General features: G+C 42.2%; 1 protein-coding gene across 2 annotated transcripts in view; it reads right to left on the reverse strand.

The window, feature by feature from the left end:
- BORCS5 (BLOC-1 related complex subunit 5) overlaps window positions 1-17,484 on the reverse strand; it is a 64,870-nt gene that overhangs the window by 34,351 nt on the left and 13,035 nt on the right. Inside the window, exon 2 of one of the 2 annotated variants that reach the window (XM_041486022.1) lies at window positions 930-1,189. The exons of the other annotated variant lie outside the window; for it this stretch is intronic. Within the exon in view, the coding sequence (XP_041341956.1) occupies window positions 930-1,017 (88 nt within the window). The 5' untranslated portion in view covers window positions 1,018-1,189. The remainder of the gene's footprint in view (window positions 1-929; window positions 1,190-17,484) is intronic. 2 annotated transcript variants of the gene reach the window in all.

Below are 17,484 nucleotides of genomic sequence, written 5' to 3' on the forward strand. Positions count from 1 at the left end.
CTAATACCAGATGCTCCTAATACTAGAACAAATAGAACAAACAGCCAAATAGAACTAAAAACACTGAACAGTTACTCAGCTGCTGAGTTTAATATTAATATAAATACATGTCCACAAAGCTCACTTTCTCTTCATTGAAACAATACTTGGTTTGTGACACTGACAACAATTAATTCTGCAGCTATTAACAGAAAGCAGCTGTTCCAGATACTGTTTTCGTATCAGGTCCTATGCGAACACCTCCACTTTTGCAGTGATTTTAGCACTGCTTTTTCAAACAACACAAAAACAGACTGAGAGGTATATTTCAGTAAAGGTCACACATTTTTTGAAGTTGTAGGGGAAGAATTTTGATAATCTGGGATCACCTGTAACCACAGGGGTGATGACAGAAGAACCGTTTTTTGTTCTGAAATTATGAAGCATTTCTTGTTCTTACTAATATAAATACATATCAACATGTTGACTCAACATCTCTGCTCTAACAATAAAAGTTTAAAAGCAATGAGAAAACAAATTGTGGTAGTGCAGATACAAATGCATCTCTTCCTGGACTGGAGAAGAAAGAATAGGAAAACCAGCTCTACAGAAACACGCACAACAGCAACATGTAACAGTATCTATCTTTTCAACTTATTTAAAATTAACGTAGAAAACAATTTATAACATGTTAGAACTCTAAAGTCCAGAGCTTCGACTTCTTAAGACTCTCCTAAAAATTCGCTAGAACCTTAAATATTTTCATTCAGCTGTGTAGGTAATGAATGTGTGATTTTTTTCCCCTTCTTTTGACTCAGTTTAGGAGAGGAGGACAGCGCTTGCAGCAGCAGTTCAATTATTTGTTTGATTCAGAAAGCTTTCGGTAAAGGAGTGGAACATGCAACAAACCTGATTGTTCCTCCTTCCCAAGTGAAGCTGCCTGCACTTACCAAAGGCTCCAGCCAACACAAACACAAACAGCTTTTTCTTTTCCTTGTCCAGTCTGCCTTGAGGGCTGATGCACTGTTCTTTGCTCATGCCCAGAGCTGAGTCACTGCAAAGGCCTCAAGTGCACACGAGTCCAGTAAGGTCATTCACCAGAGAACACTCCAATCCACCTCCACACCATGCCAGCTGAGCGTTCTGAAGGAGACAGCGTGGTCTAGCAGGAAGTGATCAAATGGAAAAGCTTCCAGAGGGTCACACACACCTAAGGGAATCCCACAGCAGGAGGGTCAATGTAAAGCTTTGCCTCCTTACACTGCCACAGCAGCTCTACAAGGCTGGTGGTGAGAGCCAGCTGAACATGTTACATGGTTTAACTGATCTGAAAAGTTTGGGCTCTGAACAACCCAGCTCTTAAATCCTGTAACATTCTGGAAGAGAATGGCCCCATTTCCCACAAGTGCTCAGTATCCTGAGGGGCTGTTTGATAACCACACAAACACCTCTGAGATGTTTGGATAGCTCAGGTTGCTGATAGCAACCTATGTACATCGTGAGGATGAGGAAAGGGAAGGATACACGACACAAAGTACCTCACATCCATACTCCTGGAAGGCTCAGTACTGGCACCTCTACCAGCCTAGGAGAGCTTTTCTAGTTTAACTTGAGCCACTTTAAAAATGGTCTGCTCTGAGCTAGAGTGCTTGAACACAGGGCAAACACCATACAACTCCTACCCTTGCTATACATTTTTAAACAATTTTTTCTTAGAATCTCTATCACTTCTATGCTCTGCAGGAGCATTCCTACAGGGGATGATGAGCAGGGATGATGTTTCAGCATAGACAACCCATAGATTAGATGCTGTAAAAGATTTCCCACCATTTTTTGGTTTTAGAAGATTGTTTGTTTCATTTCTAGGAGCAGTTTTTTCAGGAACTGTTCTATCACTACATCCACTCATCATACCTACATCTTTTCTGAGGTGCTTTCCAAGACTGCTCACCTTGAAATTCACCAAATACCTACCAGTTGTTGCTTCTTGGCTAGCAAGTGGTCCCTGTTGAAAGGTAGCTTTCACTGTTCTGCTGCCTATGTGATGTAAGTAGGTCTTTTTCCACAGAGAAAACTCTGCATTACTCGAAATATAAAATATGATGAAGCTTCAAAATAAGGACATAGAGAGACTGAGGGTGAGGTGATGTCCTATTCATTGGCCAGGCACAGAACCTACCAGAGGTCACAAAAGCTGAACTTCATTATTCAAGCAGAAATTCCCATTGAAGCCAAATGAGGTTTTGTTGAATGAGGGTCACAGGAATAAACCTGTAGTACACTCTGGACTGGGAGCAAGTCAAAGCAAATTATGAAATAGCTGTTAGGAATATGTGTACAGGTCTGCAGAGCCACAGTGCAGGAGGAGCCCTGGTCCATCCTTAACTTCTGTCTATTTATGTCCCAGCACTGAGACCCCTTTCAACAAAACAAGTCGTGCTTTAGTATATTTTTATTGGAACAATTTGTAGCAAATTGCTCTCTCCTCCTCTTCCTCTTTCCCCTCCCCTCCTTCCCACCGTTCCCTCTCCTTCCTCTTGCTGTGTTGTGCTGTTTGTGTGGAAAAAAACGAGCTCCCGCCCTTGCCAAGAGTGACATCAACTCATTCTTATCCGGTGATGTCCAGCAGAATCTTCCTCTGATAAACATTTGCTCAGTGTCAGAGCCCCAAGGTTACTGGCTGCATTTTGTTTTCATTGTTGTTTGTTTTCTGACACTTTGCTGCTCGTTATACATTAAAATCCTCCCCCCTGCATGTCTTCGACCTGGAGCCGAGTGAGGCGGTGAACAGGACATTCCTTGCTGCTTACCCGGGTCTCCCACCACCCCCTTCTCCTGAAACAAGAGTCTGTTTGTCTCTCTGTGAACAAGAAAAAGCTGATACTGCAGAGAAGCAAAAAAAAAAAAAAAAAAAACCAAAACAAAAAAAAAAAACAAAACAAAAAAACCCCCAAAAAAACCAAAAAAACAAAAAAAACAAACCCAACCCAACAAAAACCAAAAAAAAAGTACACTGCGAGAAAAAAAAAAAAAAAAAAAAAAAAAAACCAAAACAAAAAAAAAAAACAAAACCAAAAAACCCCCAAAAAAACCAAAAAAACAAAAAAAACAAACCCAACCCAACAAAAACCAAAACAAAACAAACAAAAAAAAAACCAAAAAAAAAAAACAAACCACCAAACATGAAAAAAATTTAGAAGTGCAGATCTATGTCTTTCTAACCTTAGGTTTCTTTCTTTTTTTTTTTTTTCTTAACAGATTTTCTTGTATCCTTTCCTAGCATGCTCTAAAGTTAGTGAAGAGCCATAGCTGATTAATGGGCTGGTGTCCCTTTCTCCCACCTGATGAAGAACCTACGATTTCCTCTTCTCCTCTCCCTCCTTTATCCATCCTCTCCTCACAAGCCACCAGCTCTCTGGAGAAAAAGGAAGCAAATGATCTTTTTCCAGGCATGTTCCCCCATACCCCTTACCCAAACTTTATTGGGTATTTATAAATGACAGATGACAGATTATTTATATCTGAAGTACATCAACCTCTGCCTTCAGACAACTAGTGCTGAATTAAATGTATTACTATCAGTCCATGGGCCCAGGGAGCCCATGGACAATCTATTAAAGCAAGAAGCAGAGTAAATTTTGACAAAACCTAAAGTGCTGAGTAAAGGTCAAGAGCCCTGAAATGTTTAGCAGTGAATAAAGACTGGAAACAGACACTTTTTACCCTGACTGGCTCTTACATACAATTCCATCAAAAAGCAAGCACTCTACAAAATCTTTGACTTACAGGATAATTGATATGTTGCAACTACAACTGCATCCCTCCCTGGGTCATTGGAGAGAAAGAAAAATCCATTTGTACAGTTATCCAGAAGGAACGGTCTGCTGTAAATGGAAGGCGTTCTGCTAGCACCAACCTACTGTCTCCCACTTTTCTAGAAAACCCATCCAAAAATCTCCCCCAGTGTTCAGGAAAAAGCTGCAGCTGTTCTTAACAGCTCATGAAAATAATGTTCTTTTAGCTTCTATGTGACACAATGAACAACAAGTACCCTCAGAAAGACAGTAAAGAAAAAAATTTAGTTTTGAATATAACCATGAACATATGCCAGCTGTACTAGAGCATTAGAAGTACCCAGAAAAACCCACAGGAAATGACTCCTTGCCCTGCCACTGGAACTTAGGCAAGATGCAACCTGGCTTCAAACAAAGCACAGGAATCCAGTGATTAGACAGGCCAGTCAACCCTTCCTTGGGTTCTTCAACCTTTCCAGTTCTCAGTGGTGTCTCTAGTATCACTTGGATCCAACTGCTCTTGCAAGTTCACAAATTCCAGCAGTACCTGCTGCCACAGGGCTCCCTTCAACATCCTCTCACAGAACAGCAAGCTCTGTTCTTGCATAGTTCCCTTTATTATTTTTTTCTAGTTCATACAGTAAATGTTAACAAACAAGACAGTTCCTCCTCATCACCTGGTTTTCTAAAAGCCTTGACTCCTTTAATGGAAGTAGGCAGAGTACAAATAACAATCATAGTCAAGGTCAGGCAAGAAATATGTTCTCAAACCATGAGGAAGCAACATCCAGGCTCTCAAATCAACAATTAACTTTAATCAACAAATGAGACTTTTTAATCTCAATTTTCAGTGAGAAGTTTGCCATCCTCTAGAGAGGTGTTTGGGAAGATCAAGGTCTTATTTCTTCTTTTCTTAACAGCTCTTTCAAAATTGTAAAATATTAGTAGCAGCTGAAAAATAAAATGTCATCGAACACAAACTTTGCAAAGTAGTGTGCTTAATCTCACTGGCATCCCCTCTTTCCAATAAGACAGCCAGCCTAAAAAAATGGAAATTCTCCTCTTGCCTTGAAGGCCTGATAAGATGCTACACCACTACTGTAACAGATTGCCCTCAAAGTTATCCTGCCCCTTTCCATGACTAAACAGACAGGCAGATGCACAAACACCTCACACAGAAACATTTCAAACCTTTAACCAAACATGAACAAGCACACCATAAAAACCCTACACAAACAGAAACGATACACACCAGTCTTAAAACAAAATTTTAAAAAGACTGATTTTCCAGAGTACACAAAGAACATTTTTAGCACAAAATTGCTTACAAGCATTTGCATTGAAACATATCTTAACACTGTGTCCACTTTGAGTGGACAAAGGAGGAATGTTTTTCGAGAGATAGAGAAGCATATCCATTCGATGCTACCCCATCAGTGGTTGTTTTGCTGTCTTAAAGGTGAAACAAGCCTTGGCTGACAAGTAGGGATGCAGCTCCATATGAAACCTGAGTGCTAGGTCCCACCTGTGCTCATTTTAGGGTTGAGTTCTTTTCTAGGGTATCTTTTTTTACAGCATTTGAAGTATGTGAGTATTTCCAGTACCCAAAAATAGGATGTTTGGTCACAGAAATACTGACAGGAACACAAATTCCCAAACGACCTTGACTATAATTAACCATCTAATTTTAGTGGCGTTTGGCCGACTGACACCTCCCTGGCTGGTTTGTTTCAGCAGACAGATTGACTGCAGAAATTGCCAGAGCTGTCCTCCAATAGGACACACCCCATGCAACAAGGGAGGTGAGAGTTGCAATACAGCAATTCATATGCCTGTGAACAAAATAAACACTTTTTTTTTCACAACAAGAATTAAAAAACATATAGCAGTGCCGTCTCAGGGGTTTAATTAGAGTCAAATGAAGCCTGGTAACAAGACATCTTATCAGAAGCTTTTCTTTCAACAAAATCAATTAGTATCAATTGAATCAGAACCAGCTGAGATAAACGTGTACATAGCATGCATAACCTTGAGGTCCACAATGCCTAATAATTAAGTACTGGAACATTTCCCATACTCAAAAGAGAAAAGTTTGTATAAATCAACAATAATCAAAGGAAAGTTCTTCTCCTATGGGGACAAGAAGGGTTTGAATTCAGTACACTTATTTCAGCCAGTTGTCCTTGTGAAACTGAGCCATGGCACAGCTCAGGTTTTCTGTGCAGCTTTTTGAGATCTCCAAACAAGATTGTGAACTTTTCCTTCCTAACATTTTTACTTACTTTCCTCCAAAAATGAGTCCACATTTCCAAAGTCTCTTACAGACAAAAGAAAAGCTAAGCCACAGCTCATTACCAGAATTCCCACCCAAAACTGTACTTATCCACCTCCTTTCCTTTCCCTGCTCTTTTGCAACCTTCTGTCTCTGCTTCTGCATTACTAATTCTTTTTCATTTCCTGTTTCAAAAAATATTTATCTGGACCTTTTAATTAGCAATGGTTCAATGGGTCCTTACTTACTGACAGAGATTTGAGCTTCATACAACCTCTAAATGGGCTGGAGAAAAGTGAGGTGGATAGAAAACTGGTTGAGCTGCCAGGCTCAAAGGGTTGTGGTAAGTGGAATGAAGTCCAGCTGGAGAACAGTTACTGGTGGTGTGACTCCAGATTATGATGCTGGGGCCAATACTGTTTCACATGTTTATAAATGACCTAGATGAATGGACAGAGCCCCCCTCAGCAAACTTTCAGATTATACAAAATAGCTGAAAACACCTCTGCCATTCAGAGGCACCTTTACAGGCTGGAGAAATGTGCTGATGGGAATCTCATGAAGTTCAGCAACACAAAATGCAGAGTCCTGCAGCAGGGCAGCAGCCACCCCGAGCCCCAGCTCATGCTGGGGGAGAGAGCAGCCTCACAGAGAAGGACTCACAGACAGACAGCAAATTGAACATGGGCCAACAGCAAGCCTCTGCAGCAGAGGCAGCCAAGAGATCCTAGGCTGCACAGGGAAGAGCTGCCAGCAGATCAAGGAAGGTGGTCCTTCCATTCTTCCATTGGCTTCCCAATGCTGGGCTTCCCAGTACAAGGCAGGCATGGACATGCTGGCAGTCAGTCCAGTGAAGGATCACAGAGATCATTAAGGGGCTACAAATGTGTCCCACAAGGGAAGGCTGAGTGAGCTGGAACTGCTTATCCTCAGGAAGAAAAAGCATGGAGGGGAATCCCATCTATGACAAACACCTGATGGGAGGCAGAAAAAGAGTCAGGCTCTTCTCAAGTATGGAGTGAAAGGATAAGACGTAGTGGACAAAAACTGAAACACATAAACATAAGCTTCTTTTGGTTTTGTTTAGTTGATTTTTTTTTTTATTATGAAGGCAATCCAACAGTGGATCAGGTACCCAAAGAAGGTGGGGAGTCTCCATCCCTGGAGATACCCAAAACACAACCAAACAGGGTATTGGGAATCCACTTTTGCTGACCCAGCTTTGTACAGGGAAACTGGACTAGTGTTTCTTCGGAGGCACCAGCTACCTTCAACAATTCTGAGCAATGGGCAAAGACAAATGTTAGGGTCTTTAAGGGCACTGATGACTTGTAAACAGTGCTTCTGTAATCTCTGCTACTCTTAAAGAACATTACAAAACTTCTCAGCACACTACCCCTTTGCAGTAGGATCATTCTATATCCTTCCAACAAAGAGCTCCACAGAAATGCTACCAGAACAGAACTTTTAACTTACACCAAGCTCTAACTCAGTGTTTGCACTCTGCCTCTTTTCTCCCACTTGGTTCATGCAAACTGGCCAAGTGCAGCCGGGGTGGGAGAAGCAGCAGCAAGGAGCACATCATCTGCATTCTGGTATATGGCCATCACCACCTGCAGCCACAGAATGCACATGTTTCCTACAATATGAAAGAATGATTCTGACAGCATTTCAAATTCATTCACAGGGCCAAACTCCTTTCTTAGATACTGAAAAATGGAGCAAGCTCACTGTGGTCAGGACACAATATCAGGCCATTGTAATTACTGTACATGTGAATGTGTGCATGCACCTATCCCACATGCTGAGACTCAGTGCTACTTCCATAACTGCATTGCTAATTTCAGGATGTGTAGTATTTTTTCTTTCAGCATTAGCAAAGTTATAGGACTATCTCCTGTACTTCTAGACATGCTGGCTTCAGAGAGCTTGAAAACACATGTTCTTCCCATACTTCTCCATTTGCCTTCTGATTTTTGTCTACAAAGCAAAATGTCTAAGTGGTAATTTTTGTGGTTAGCATGCAACTCTTCAGTGCTTGTGGCTGATAAAGACGACTGTCATTCAACCAGAACACTTCAATCCGCATCAAGTCTTTCCTTAGAGAGAACTAAGGTAAACACAGGCATTTCAACTTACACTTTCTGTGATGCCCACGTAAGTTCTTCAAAATCATGCATGACTATCATCCAAATGAGTTGTACACAGGAACACTCCCCCAAGGCCACGCAGGAGGAAGCTACAACTCCTCCTCCTGCATGAGTCATGCACCTCCTGCCACCTGCACCCACTGCCCACAACAATCACACAGAACTTGTCTTTTCAACAAGAGCAGCTTCACCCTTCTCTCCTCCAAGCAAAGGGCATGAAGCCCTGCTCTGGTCCTCTTTACCAAAAGCATTCCAAGATCTATGACTGAAAGCCACTCCTTTGCTTCATTTAACCCAACCTCTCCCCTCTCAGAGCACACCAAACTTCACAGCTCTTTATCTCCAACTTGTGTACGTTCAGTTTTTAAGAAGCCACTCTCTTCTCCACCAGACTAACACCACAAAACATGTTTGGCAGACTCCACTGGTTTTGAGACCAGAACACTGTCAGGTCTCAGTACAATTTAAAAAAGAGAAGCGAGGTCTGAACATTTTGCAATAGCACCATCATTTCTGTGCATGCTTTAACTGATCTGTCCTGGTTTAACCAGCTGGGGCAGGAGTTGAGGAGTTCTGTCTGCATCCTTCAGGTTTCACTGCAAGAGTTCCATTTGAGAGAGTGGTGATGTCAGCAGAGAACCTGGAAAAGAGGAAGCAGTTTGCATCCCAGATGTTAACCTTCACCCAGTTACTGCCAGACACCGATACAGGCTGGAAACACAGGGCAGAAAACCCTAACTCTGGAGAAACAAATCACTTCTCAACTATGGCTGCAGCAAAAAAATCACAATGTAAAGAAACTCAAGTGTCCTTCTTTAACGACACTATATTGAAGGTACGACGTCTTTGACTCACGTCGCTGAAATTATTTAAAAAATGGTGCCTTTCCCTACAGCCAAATGTCACCTTCCCCACAACCATGAGACAATATCCTGCAAGGCTTCATTCATTCGTTAATCCATGGTTCTGTACACCCTGAAATCTTGGAAGTCCCTTTCCATCCTCTTCTTATTTCCTAAGGAAAATTTTTAAAACTAGTAAAAGCGCAGTGTAAAAATGCTACCATTTAACTATCAAGAAATTATACTGCTGCTATAGAAAACATTAATGAGCAGCCCTTGACAACATCACTGCCCTTGTTTGCAACAGGTATTTCCAGCAAGCATGGCAAAAGAATGAAAATTCTGTCCTTTTCATTTTTATCCAAAAGCAAAGGAATTAACACATAGGATTTTTTACTTATTTTCTTTTCTCTTAAAATTGGCAGCAAAATAAATAAATAAATAACCTTTGGAGGAATGAGGACAGTCCATGGAAGCCTAAGCTCAAATACTTAAAGTAAGGGTATAAGCCCCCAAACTTGTTTCTGCTTTAAATTTGTGTTCAGGATTGCTGGAAGAAACCCTGTATTTCATCATACAAGGCAGGCCAATTCAAGCCAAAGCTGCTGTCCTACATCCCCATATGCAACTCAAATACACTATATTGACCTCTCCTTTACATCACTGTTGCTTTTACAGCTAGGTGGAAAGCTAGTTCAGGGAAATGAGATTGAGAGAAACCAGTGTTGTTTTAGAGAGGGTAGGGTTAAGTTTTCAGTTGGCTCAGCTCCCTGTCTGGCTGCATGAGAGGCAGGGATGACACAAGGGAGTAGGGAAAACAAGCTGCCTTCAACCAGCTTTAAGCTCCAACTGAACTTGGCCAGCCAGCTGGAAGGTCAGGAGATGAAACCTGCTGTGCTCATGCCACTACCCAAAGACCACTGCAGTGCATGAGGTGTGTACAACGCACATGTTTAAACCTAAAAAGCTTTCTGAAGAGGTACAAGTCAACACTGAACAAGCAGGCAAAGCTACAGAGCCCAGTATAGGCTGAGGTCTGGGGGAAGTGCACAGCCCAAGCTCAGGGACATACATAACTTCATTAGCTGAGAATGATTCTGCCCCACTACTCTGGTTTGAGACTCCCTGACACTGTCTCACACTGCCTAAAGGTTAGTCCCTAACACCCAAATCTACTCCTACCCAAGGCAGTTTGGGTGTTGACAGCAATGGCATTACTGCTGAGGGTGTACATACCTTCCCCGACCACAAGCAGCCCTCCCCTAAAGTGCATAAAACCTAGAGGTTGTAACTGCATTGCACGCCAAACCTGCAAATTTAATTTTCCCAGTTCCCCAAAAGCCTCAGGCATAGTTTTCAAAAAGAGAACTGCCAAAGTGGATCATAAGTAGAAGACTGACTAGTGCTGCATCGCACCCTAGGAGGAATGAATAATACTAATCACACTAATACTCTTTAATAGGAATATTAGGAGCCCAGGCATCAGCAAAAGACAGGTAACCTTGCCAGCACAGACTCAAAAATATAAGGTATAAGACTCCCTCCAAAACGTTTGGTAATCATTTATTCTGACAACTCCCTCTATTCCTAACCCCTAAGCAAACATCCAACTCCTTTTTGAACCTTGTTAAATTCTTGGCCCCAGCAGCATCCTGTGGTTGACTGTTCCAGCATCTAATTGCAATTCCTAACTTCTGGAGCCGCCTGCCGCGGTCTGTCTCACTTAAACACTGAGCCCACTCCACCCACGTGCAAGCAAAGAATGTTCCTGATAATCCTCATGAACACATCTGCTTCAGAGCAGAGCACTGCCTCAGTGCAGATCTGCACCAGGACTCCAAAAGGTATTAAACTGCCAGGAACTGTGGGAATGCCAGAAGGAAAAAGCCTATGGCAGACTAATCCCTGCAGCAATATTTGGAAGAAGCACTCTGCTAGGCAAAAATAAATAATGTAAAGGCAGAAAACAGGACATCTGTATAAGAACAGCAAAATACTCCAGCAGTTATTTGCAAGGAGGCGCTCTGGTTTCATCAGAGTGCACCTGAATTACAGCCTGTGCTCTTGTAACACATCAGTCCCTTGAAAACACAGACCAAATGTTTCAGGCACATATACAGACTCATGTTGTATCATCTCCTGCACATCAGGGAATCCAACTGTACTGGCCAGTTTCCAGAGTGAAATCATATAGTCTGCTATCAGCACTATGAATTTATATTTCCAGAAAATCCTGATGTCATAGCCTGAGAGCAATTATCAATGAGGAATTATTGATTTTAATGTCAAGTTGTGCAATCACTTAACAGAGGGAGAAATAGAAGACAACAGCCAAGAATGAACAGGCTATTCTATGTCTTTAAAAACAAAAAAGAATTTAAGAGGGTCTTTGATATCCAGAACAATTGCAGTCATGGCCAAAAAGAAAATCTAATTTCATTCCACTAGGGACGTACTGTTGGGTCCAAATTTCTTACTGTAGTTTGTTGATAAAAATAAACAGTTCAGCTGAAATGGACAATTTACACGTGGCTAACAATATAAATGGCAGAAGTATGACCTACTAGACCTATTTTACTCAGCAAAAGCTGCAATCAGATGTGGGAGCCATGACTTCATCTAAAGGTACGGATGCACCCTGGAGTTCTGAGCAGGAACAGCACGTGTGCCACAGGATGCCCAAACGCACCTGCCAGGCTAATGCCATCAGGGAGCTAAGTTCTCTGTGAAACATGACTCCCACCAAGGGAAAAACAAGGAAAGCTCTTTTATCACACCTGGAGACCACAGTTTCCTGGAGTGTCAGCGTGTTTCAGCACATTACCCAAACAAGCGCAGGCACCAGCACGAAGTAAAGGGAAGGGACAGGGTCATCAAAGAGCAACACTCAGTACCAGAGGAGCAAAGCCTTGGCATGAGGCTCCATCAGCTCCCTCCTAAAGGTTCATCACTGTCACAAAGGGGTGGTGGCCCTGCATCCACCTCCTCTCTTCCACCAGGCCTGGCACTTGTCTGACAGAGCAACAGACCAAAGCAGATTATTAACAGTGGAAAATTAACCTGGCACAAAAAGAGCTCTCTGCCAGGTTAGCAACACAAATCAGTTTCACACAGGGTCAGATGAATGTCAGACTCGGTGAGGATGGAGGGACATGCCGAGGAGGAATGTGGGAGTGTGTATCCTCCTCCTTGGACAAGAGGGAGCTATTACATCAGCTCAAGCTACACTGCATACCCGGAGGAGCCAGACTGTCTCACTTTGCGTTGGAGGGGCCATCAGCCTCTCTTACCAGCCTCTCCATGCAGCGTTCCAGTTATGTACAGCACCATTTTAATGTTCTCCCGTCCATCAGCACAGGCAAACAAACTCCATGAGCCCTAGGCACAACCTGCACAAAAGTAGTGAACAGCAGTCCCCATGGTACCCATCCTACAGGCAGAGCCCAAGCCAAGCACTTTCCACACACAGGCCAGAGGAATTTTTGCTTTCTGCAAGTTTTCAGAGCAAATACCCTTTAAACCTGCAGTTCTTCAGTGATAGCCTCACTTTAATACAGGGCTATATGACTGCAAGGCAACAAATGTTATTTTGATAGTTCATTTAAAAAGCATGTTTCCTTATTTTACTTTTCCACATCTTCCATGAGGGCTAGTTTACCAGATGTGCCCAAAAAGAAAAGCTAATGCATTAGTCTGATCTGTCTATTAAGAAATGATGAATCTAGAACATTTCTGAACTATATTCCAGGCATCCTCTATGTGCAGGGACTGATTCAGCTGTGCACTGGGATAGCTGCTCACTCAGATAACAGAGAGATTGTATTCACTTAGCAGAAATACCTTCCTTTCAAAGACATCAGAAAACAAGTATGCAATGACTGTTTATTTGCATCTGAAGCAGGGGACAGTGAAAATTCAACTTTGTGACTGTGTTTTTAACATTCACTGAAAAGGGACAGATAGTCACTGAATAAGACTACAGTGGTTTAGGATGTTCTTAAAAGTAAAGTGGTTTTTTTGGTTTAATTTAACTGTTCCCAGAAGCAGAGACAGCAAAGCACTTCACAGGAGTCACCTTTATGTGTTTCACTGCAAGATGCCAACATCCCAAAACGAAAAAATAAATTATACAGAGATATGTCAAAGGTTTGTAAGTTATTCCACCTGAGGAACAAGTTTCTCAATGCAGAACAGCTTCCTAACACAAACTATGGTTATTATCCCAAAGCAGGGGGACAGGAGTTAAGTACAACCCACTTCACGGTTTTTAAAAAATCCATTGTCTACAGCATCTCCTTTAGACAGAATCATTAACTGTAGAACAAGAACGTGCCTGAGGGCAAGCCTATTTAGTATCATGCCAAACTCCTCAATGACACCTCAGAAGAGCAGAGCTCTTTGGGGCTACAGCAATTAATTGTCTTCTACATTTTAAGAAAAAAAAAAAAATCAACCTTTTTTTTCCCTTTCCAGGTTTGGGCAGTATGCCCGCCTGGACAGAAGAGATCCCCTCAGCATATTTACAGTGTCACTTCACAAGAGAATGAGAAAGTAAGGCAGTGAACTAATCTGTACATTTTACCACTGGTTAACCCCCACCTGCATTCAGGCAAGAAACACCTTTAAAAATCTTAGAGTCTTTGATGGAATCATCTCCTGTGAGGGCCTTTCAGTGAAGGCACAACAGTGTCCTTCCAAGGACAAGAATACTGAGTTGACCTTCCTAGTTCAGCTCCAAATAAAAAGCTGCCACAATGAAACTGGAGGCCATTTAGAACATTAGGGCCTATTGTCAAGTGTCTCTGTCTTTTGCCCCACGGAGCATACAGTTAAAGAATAAGGCAAAAAAGAAAATGTTGTCACTGTCATTTGTCCTACTGCTTCCTAATGTGCAGAAGTCTTGATGATCCATTTCTACCTAATGGTAAATATTTATGAAAACCAAAACCAGCTACTTAACTTTTTTGCTCCTCTACTATAGTCAGAAATCCCAGGTCTCATTTCAAAGGCTCACTACTGAAACCAAAGCCAAAAACTAAACCTAACTCAACAAAACCCAACAAGGCACCTAATCTGTTAAGAAATCATCTGTCTTGACCCAAACTATGTGCAAAACTAAAGTTTTCAGGGCAGTAAAGCAGCACATCTCCATTTCCTGACGTGTTTTACAAGAACAATACCTACACCATCACCTGTGAGGGAGCAGCTCAGATGAGAGCCTCCTCCAGCTGCAGCAACCTTGGCTCTGAATGTCCCTGGAACTACAGGGACCTCCAAAGGGAGCAGCTGCTCCTTCACCAATACACATCCTAATGCAGTTGTATTTTAAGGATAAGGCTTTTCAGGTAGGCAAGTCCTAAAACGGCACTGTGAAGAAAAAAATACAAGGAAGAAGAGCAACACACAAACACAGGAGTCTTTCATCTCTCTGATCCTTAAGGATTGAAAGAATGTTCATTCCTTTCGTAAGAAAAAAAAATTATAAACAAGAAGTTCACTATAAACATGAGATAAGACACTATTTTAAGGTCACTTATTACATTTCCTGTGGAAGAAATACAAAATTTTCTTTCAAGCTTAACATTTCTCAGCACTGTTTCATGACCAACATTTTGGCTGGAACAAGCCTAGTGTGTTAAATTAATAAAAATAGTTACAAGGTACAGTTAACTCCAAACTTTGATAACTGAGGCTCAAGGGAAAAAAAGGCATTTGCACACAACTCTGTGCAAGTGAGCACATCCTGGCTTAATTTCAAGAGAAAATATCCCACAGCTGAAAATCCAAAGTTGTATAGCAATAGCTCTTACCAAAGTTTAATAAAACAGTACTTAAGAGTTCACCAGCAGAACTCACTCCTCCCTGAACTTACAGACACAGTTCTAGATGGACAACAAAGTTTGTGCAGCAGGTTTGTGATTGTGACTACCTTACTTACCACTACACAGAGGGAGTAGAAATCGCCTGACAGAACAGCCAACATCAGTGTGTTAAGGCTTGTTAAAACCTAGAACTTTGGCACTGATTCTTTCCCTAGTGCTCAAAAAGGGGATGCAGCCCCTCTGCTCACTGCATCTCACCCTGTGTTACTTCTGCTTTTTTTGGCTGTGCTTGCTCCACCTCAGGGTGGCAGAAGGCACACAGCTCTGTGGCTGAGGAGGGGGACAGCAAGCTGTGTGCCCCTCAGCCCATCTGCTCCTCAGCCACGCTGGGTCTGCATAGCCACGTGTTGGGAGCACAGGAGGCTACAGGGCTGGCTTCTGTGAGAAGCTGCAGGAAGCTTCCCCCATGTCCAGCTAAGGCAATGCCACAGGCTCCAGAAGGCTAAGTCCATCAGGGATGGCTGGTGACACCTCTGGCATAAGAGATTTATGGAGGAAAAAAGTTACTGGGCGGAAGCAACTGCAGTCAGAGAAGAGCAGGGTGACAACATGTGAGAGAACAGCCCTGCAGACACTAAGGGCAGTGAGGAAGGAGGGGCAGAAGATTCCCCTGTGCCCCTGCAGCCCATGGAGGTCCATGGGAATGCAGAGGTCCATCTGAAGCTCCTGGAGGAGTACACAATGGAGCAGCGGGATGCCCAAAGGAGGCTGTGGAGAGACGAGCCCACACTGGAACAGGTTTGCTGGCAGGACTTGTGACCCTGTGGGGGACCCAGACTGGAGCAGCCTGTTCCTGAGGGACTGTACCCACAGGAGGGACCCCATGGTGGAGCACAGAAAGGTCTCCAACCTCTCTCCCTGAGCAGTGGCAGGACAAGGTGTGGCGAACCGACCATGACCCCTATTCTGGTCTCCCTGTGATGCTTGGCAGGAGGAGGTAGAGCCCAGGAAGAAAGGAGGGGAGAGGGGAAGGTGTTTTTAATGTTTGTTTTACTTCTCATTATACTGTTCTGATTTTGACTGGTATTAAATTAAATTAATTTCTCCAGGTCAAGTCTGTTTTGCCCATGAGTGATCTCTCTGCCTGCCCTCAACTCATGAGCCTTTTGTTGTATCTCCTCTACCCTGTGCAGTTTAGGAGAGAAGGGATAGGGTGCCTCTTATGGGTGTCTGGCCTCCAGCCAGAGTTGGACCACCATATCAACCTATCCACTCCTGCCTTTCACAGGAAACAGTCTCAGCACATCTGAAGAGCTGCTCCTGTCACAGACATGCTCCAGAAACTGCCCTATTAATGAGAAGAGGGAAACAAGCTTGGAGAAGGGGCATTAAAAGTAAATATTAGTGCTAAGTGAAAACAGGCAACAAATATACACCCTAGACTTGCTCATGGAAAATACCAATTTGTCTAATGCTTAGGAGAAAATTGCCCATTTCATTAAAATTTCAGGAAAAAAAGTTACCTAAGTGTTATACATGCTTAGATAAAGACTATTACACTGAAGTTCAAAGACTTTTTACCATATATTTGAAAGACATTCAAAGTAATTCCCATTTTGCTATAAGCCATCCACAAGTACCAAGGCTGTACGTGGTTTGTTGCCTGACATTTAAAGCTGAATACAGAGACTGAACAACACCCTTGGGTCACTGGTAAATACCAGGCTAAACTCAGTTTCCCCCTCCCTGCCTCCATCCTACTGAGGCATCAGCTCCATTTACACCAGCCATGAGTGTAAATGAGTGTATGAGCAATAATAGTAAAATAGACAACTTACCTTTAATTTCAAGAAACAATCCCATATCTAGTCTTATGCAACAAAAACATTAGGTGCACCCTGATATGTTTAATTTAGCACATTATCCATTGAATCCCCTCAAGCCTGAGCAATGCCTCTGCCTGAAAATGCACATACATTTATATATATATATATATATATATATTTATATTCATATTTTTAACCAAATGCCAGCAACTCAAATCCCTTCTATTTCATGCAGCGGTTAATTTGTTGCCCCATTTTGCAAAGGAACTATTTCAAAGGGGATGTAATCAGTGTGGTGGGCCACAGGAAGTGAAAACCACTCGAGAATAAGTCACATTAATTTTGCTCTTACATACACAGAGGCTTCAAAGAGGCAAAAACCCACACACTCTCCCAAGTTACACTGAAGGTATGGTAGAACTGACTAGAAGCTGAGGAAATGACAGAGGAGAGAGAGATTTCTGTGGTTTTCAGCTGCATAGTAAGATTTATTTCATTTTATTTTCTGATATTCAGGGCTTGAACAATACAGTAATACACTCTTATCTTGATTTCACTGTACCTTATTTTGATTTGCAAGAAAAAATAGCCTAGCAATCTGGATAATAAAGAGGCAGTATAGCACAGCAGAGAATTTGATCAGTCTTCTGAAAAACTTCAGTAGGGTTAAAAATTAGAAGTACTACAGGTTTTGTTTTCTTACCAAGCCTCTTTAGTTAAGACGATAAGGGAGCGGGAAAATCAAAAATATCAAAACAGGTGGCATCAAAACAGTTTCTAAACAAAAAGTTTTATCTTT

Source organism: Pyrgilauda ruficollis, unplaced genomic scaffold (assembly GCF_017590135.1).
Source record: "Pyrgilauda ruficollis isolate IOZ18807 unplaced genomic scaffold, ASM1759013v1 scaffold73, whole genome shotgun sequence".
NCBI classification, from domain to species: Eukaryota; Metazoa; Chordata; class Aves; order Passeriformes; family Passeridae; genus Pyrgilauda; species Pyrgilauda ruficollis.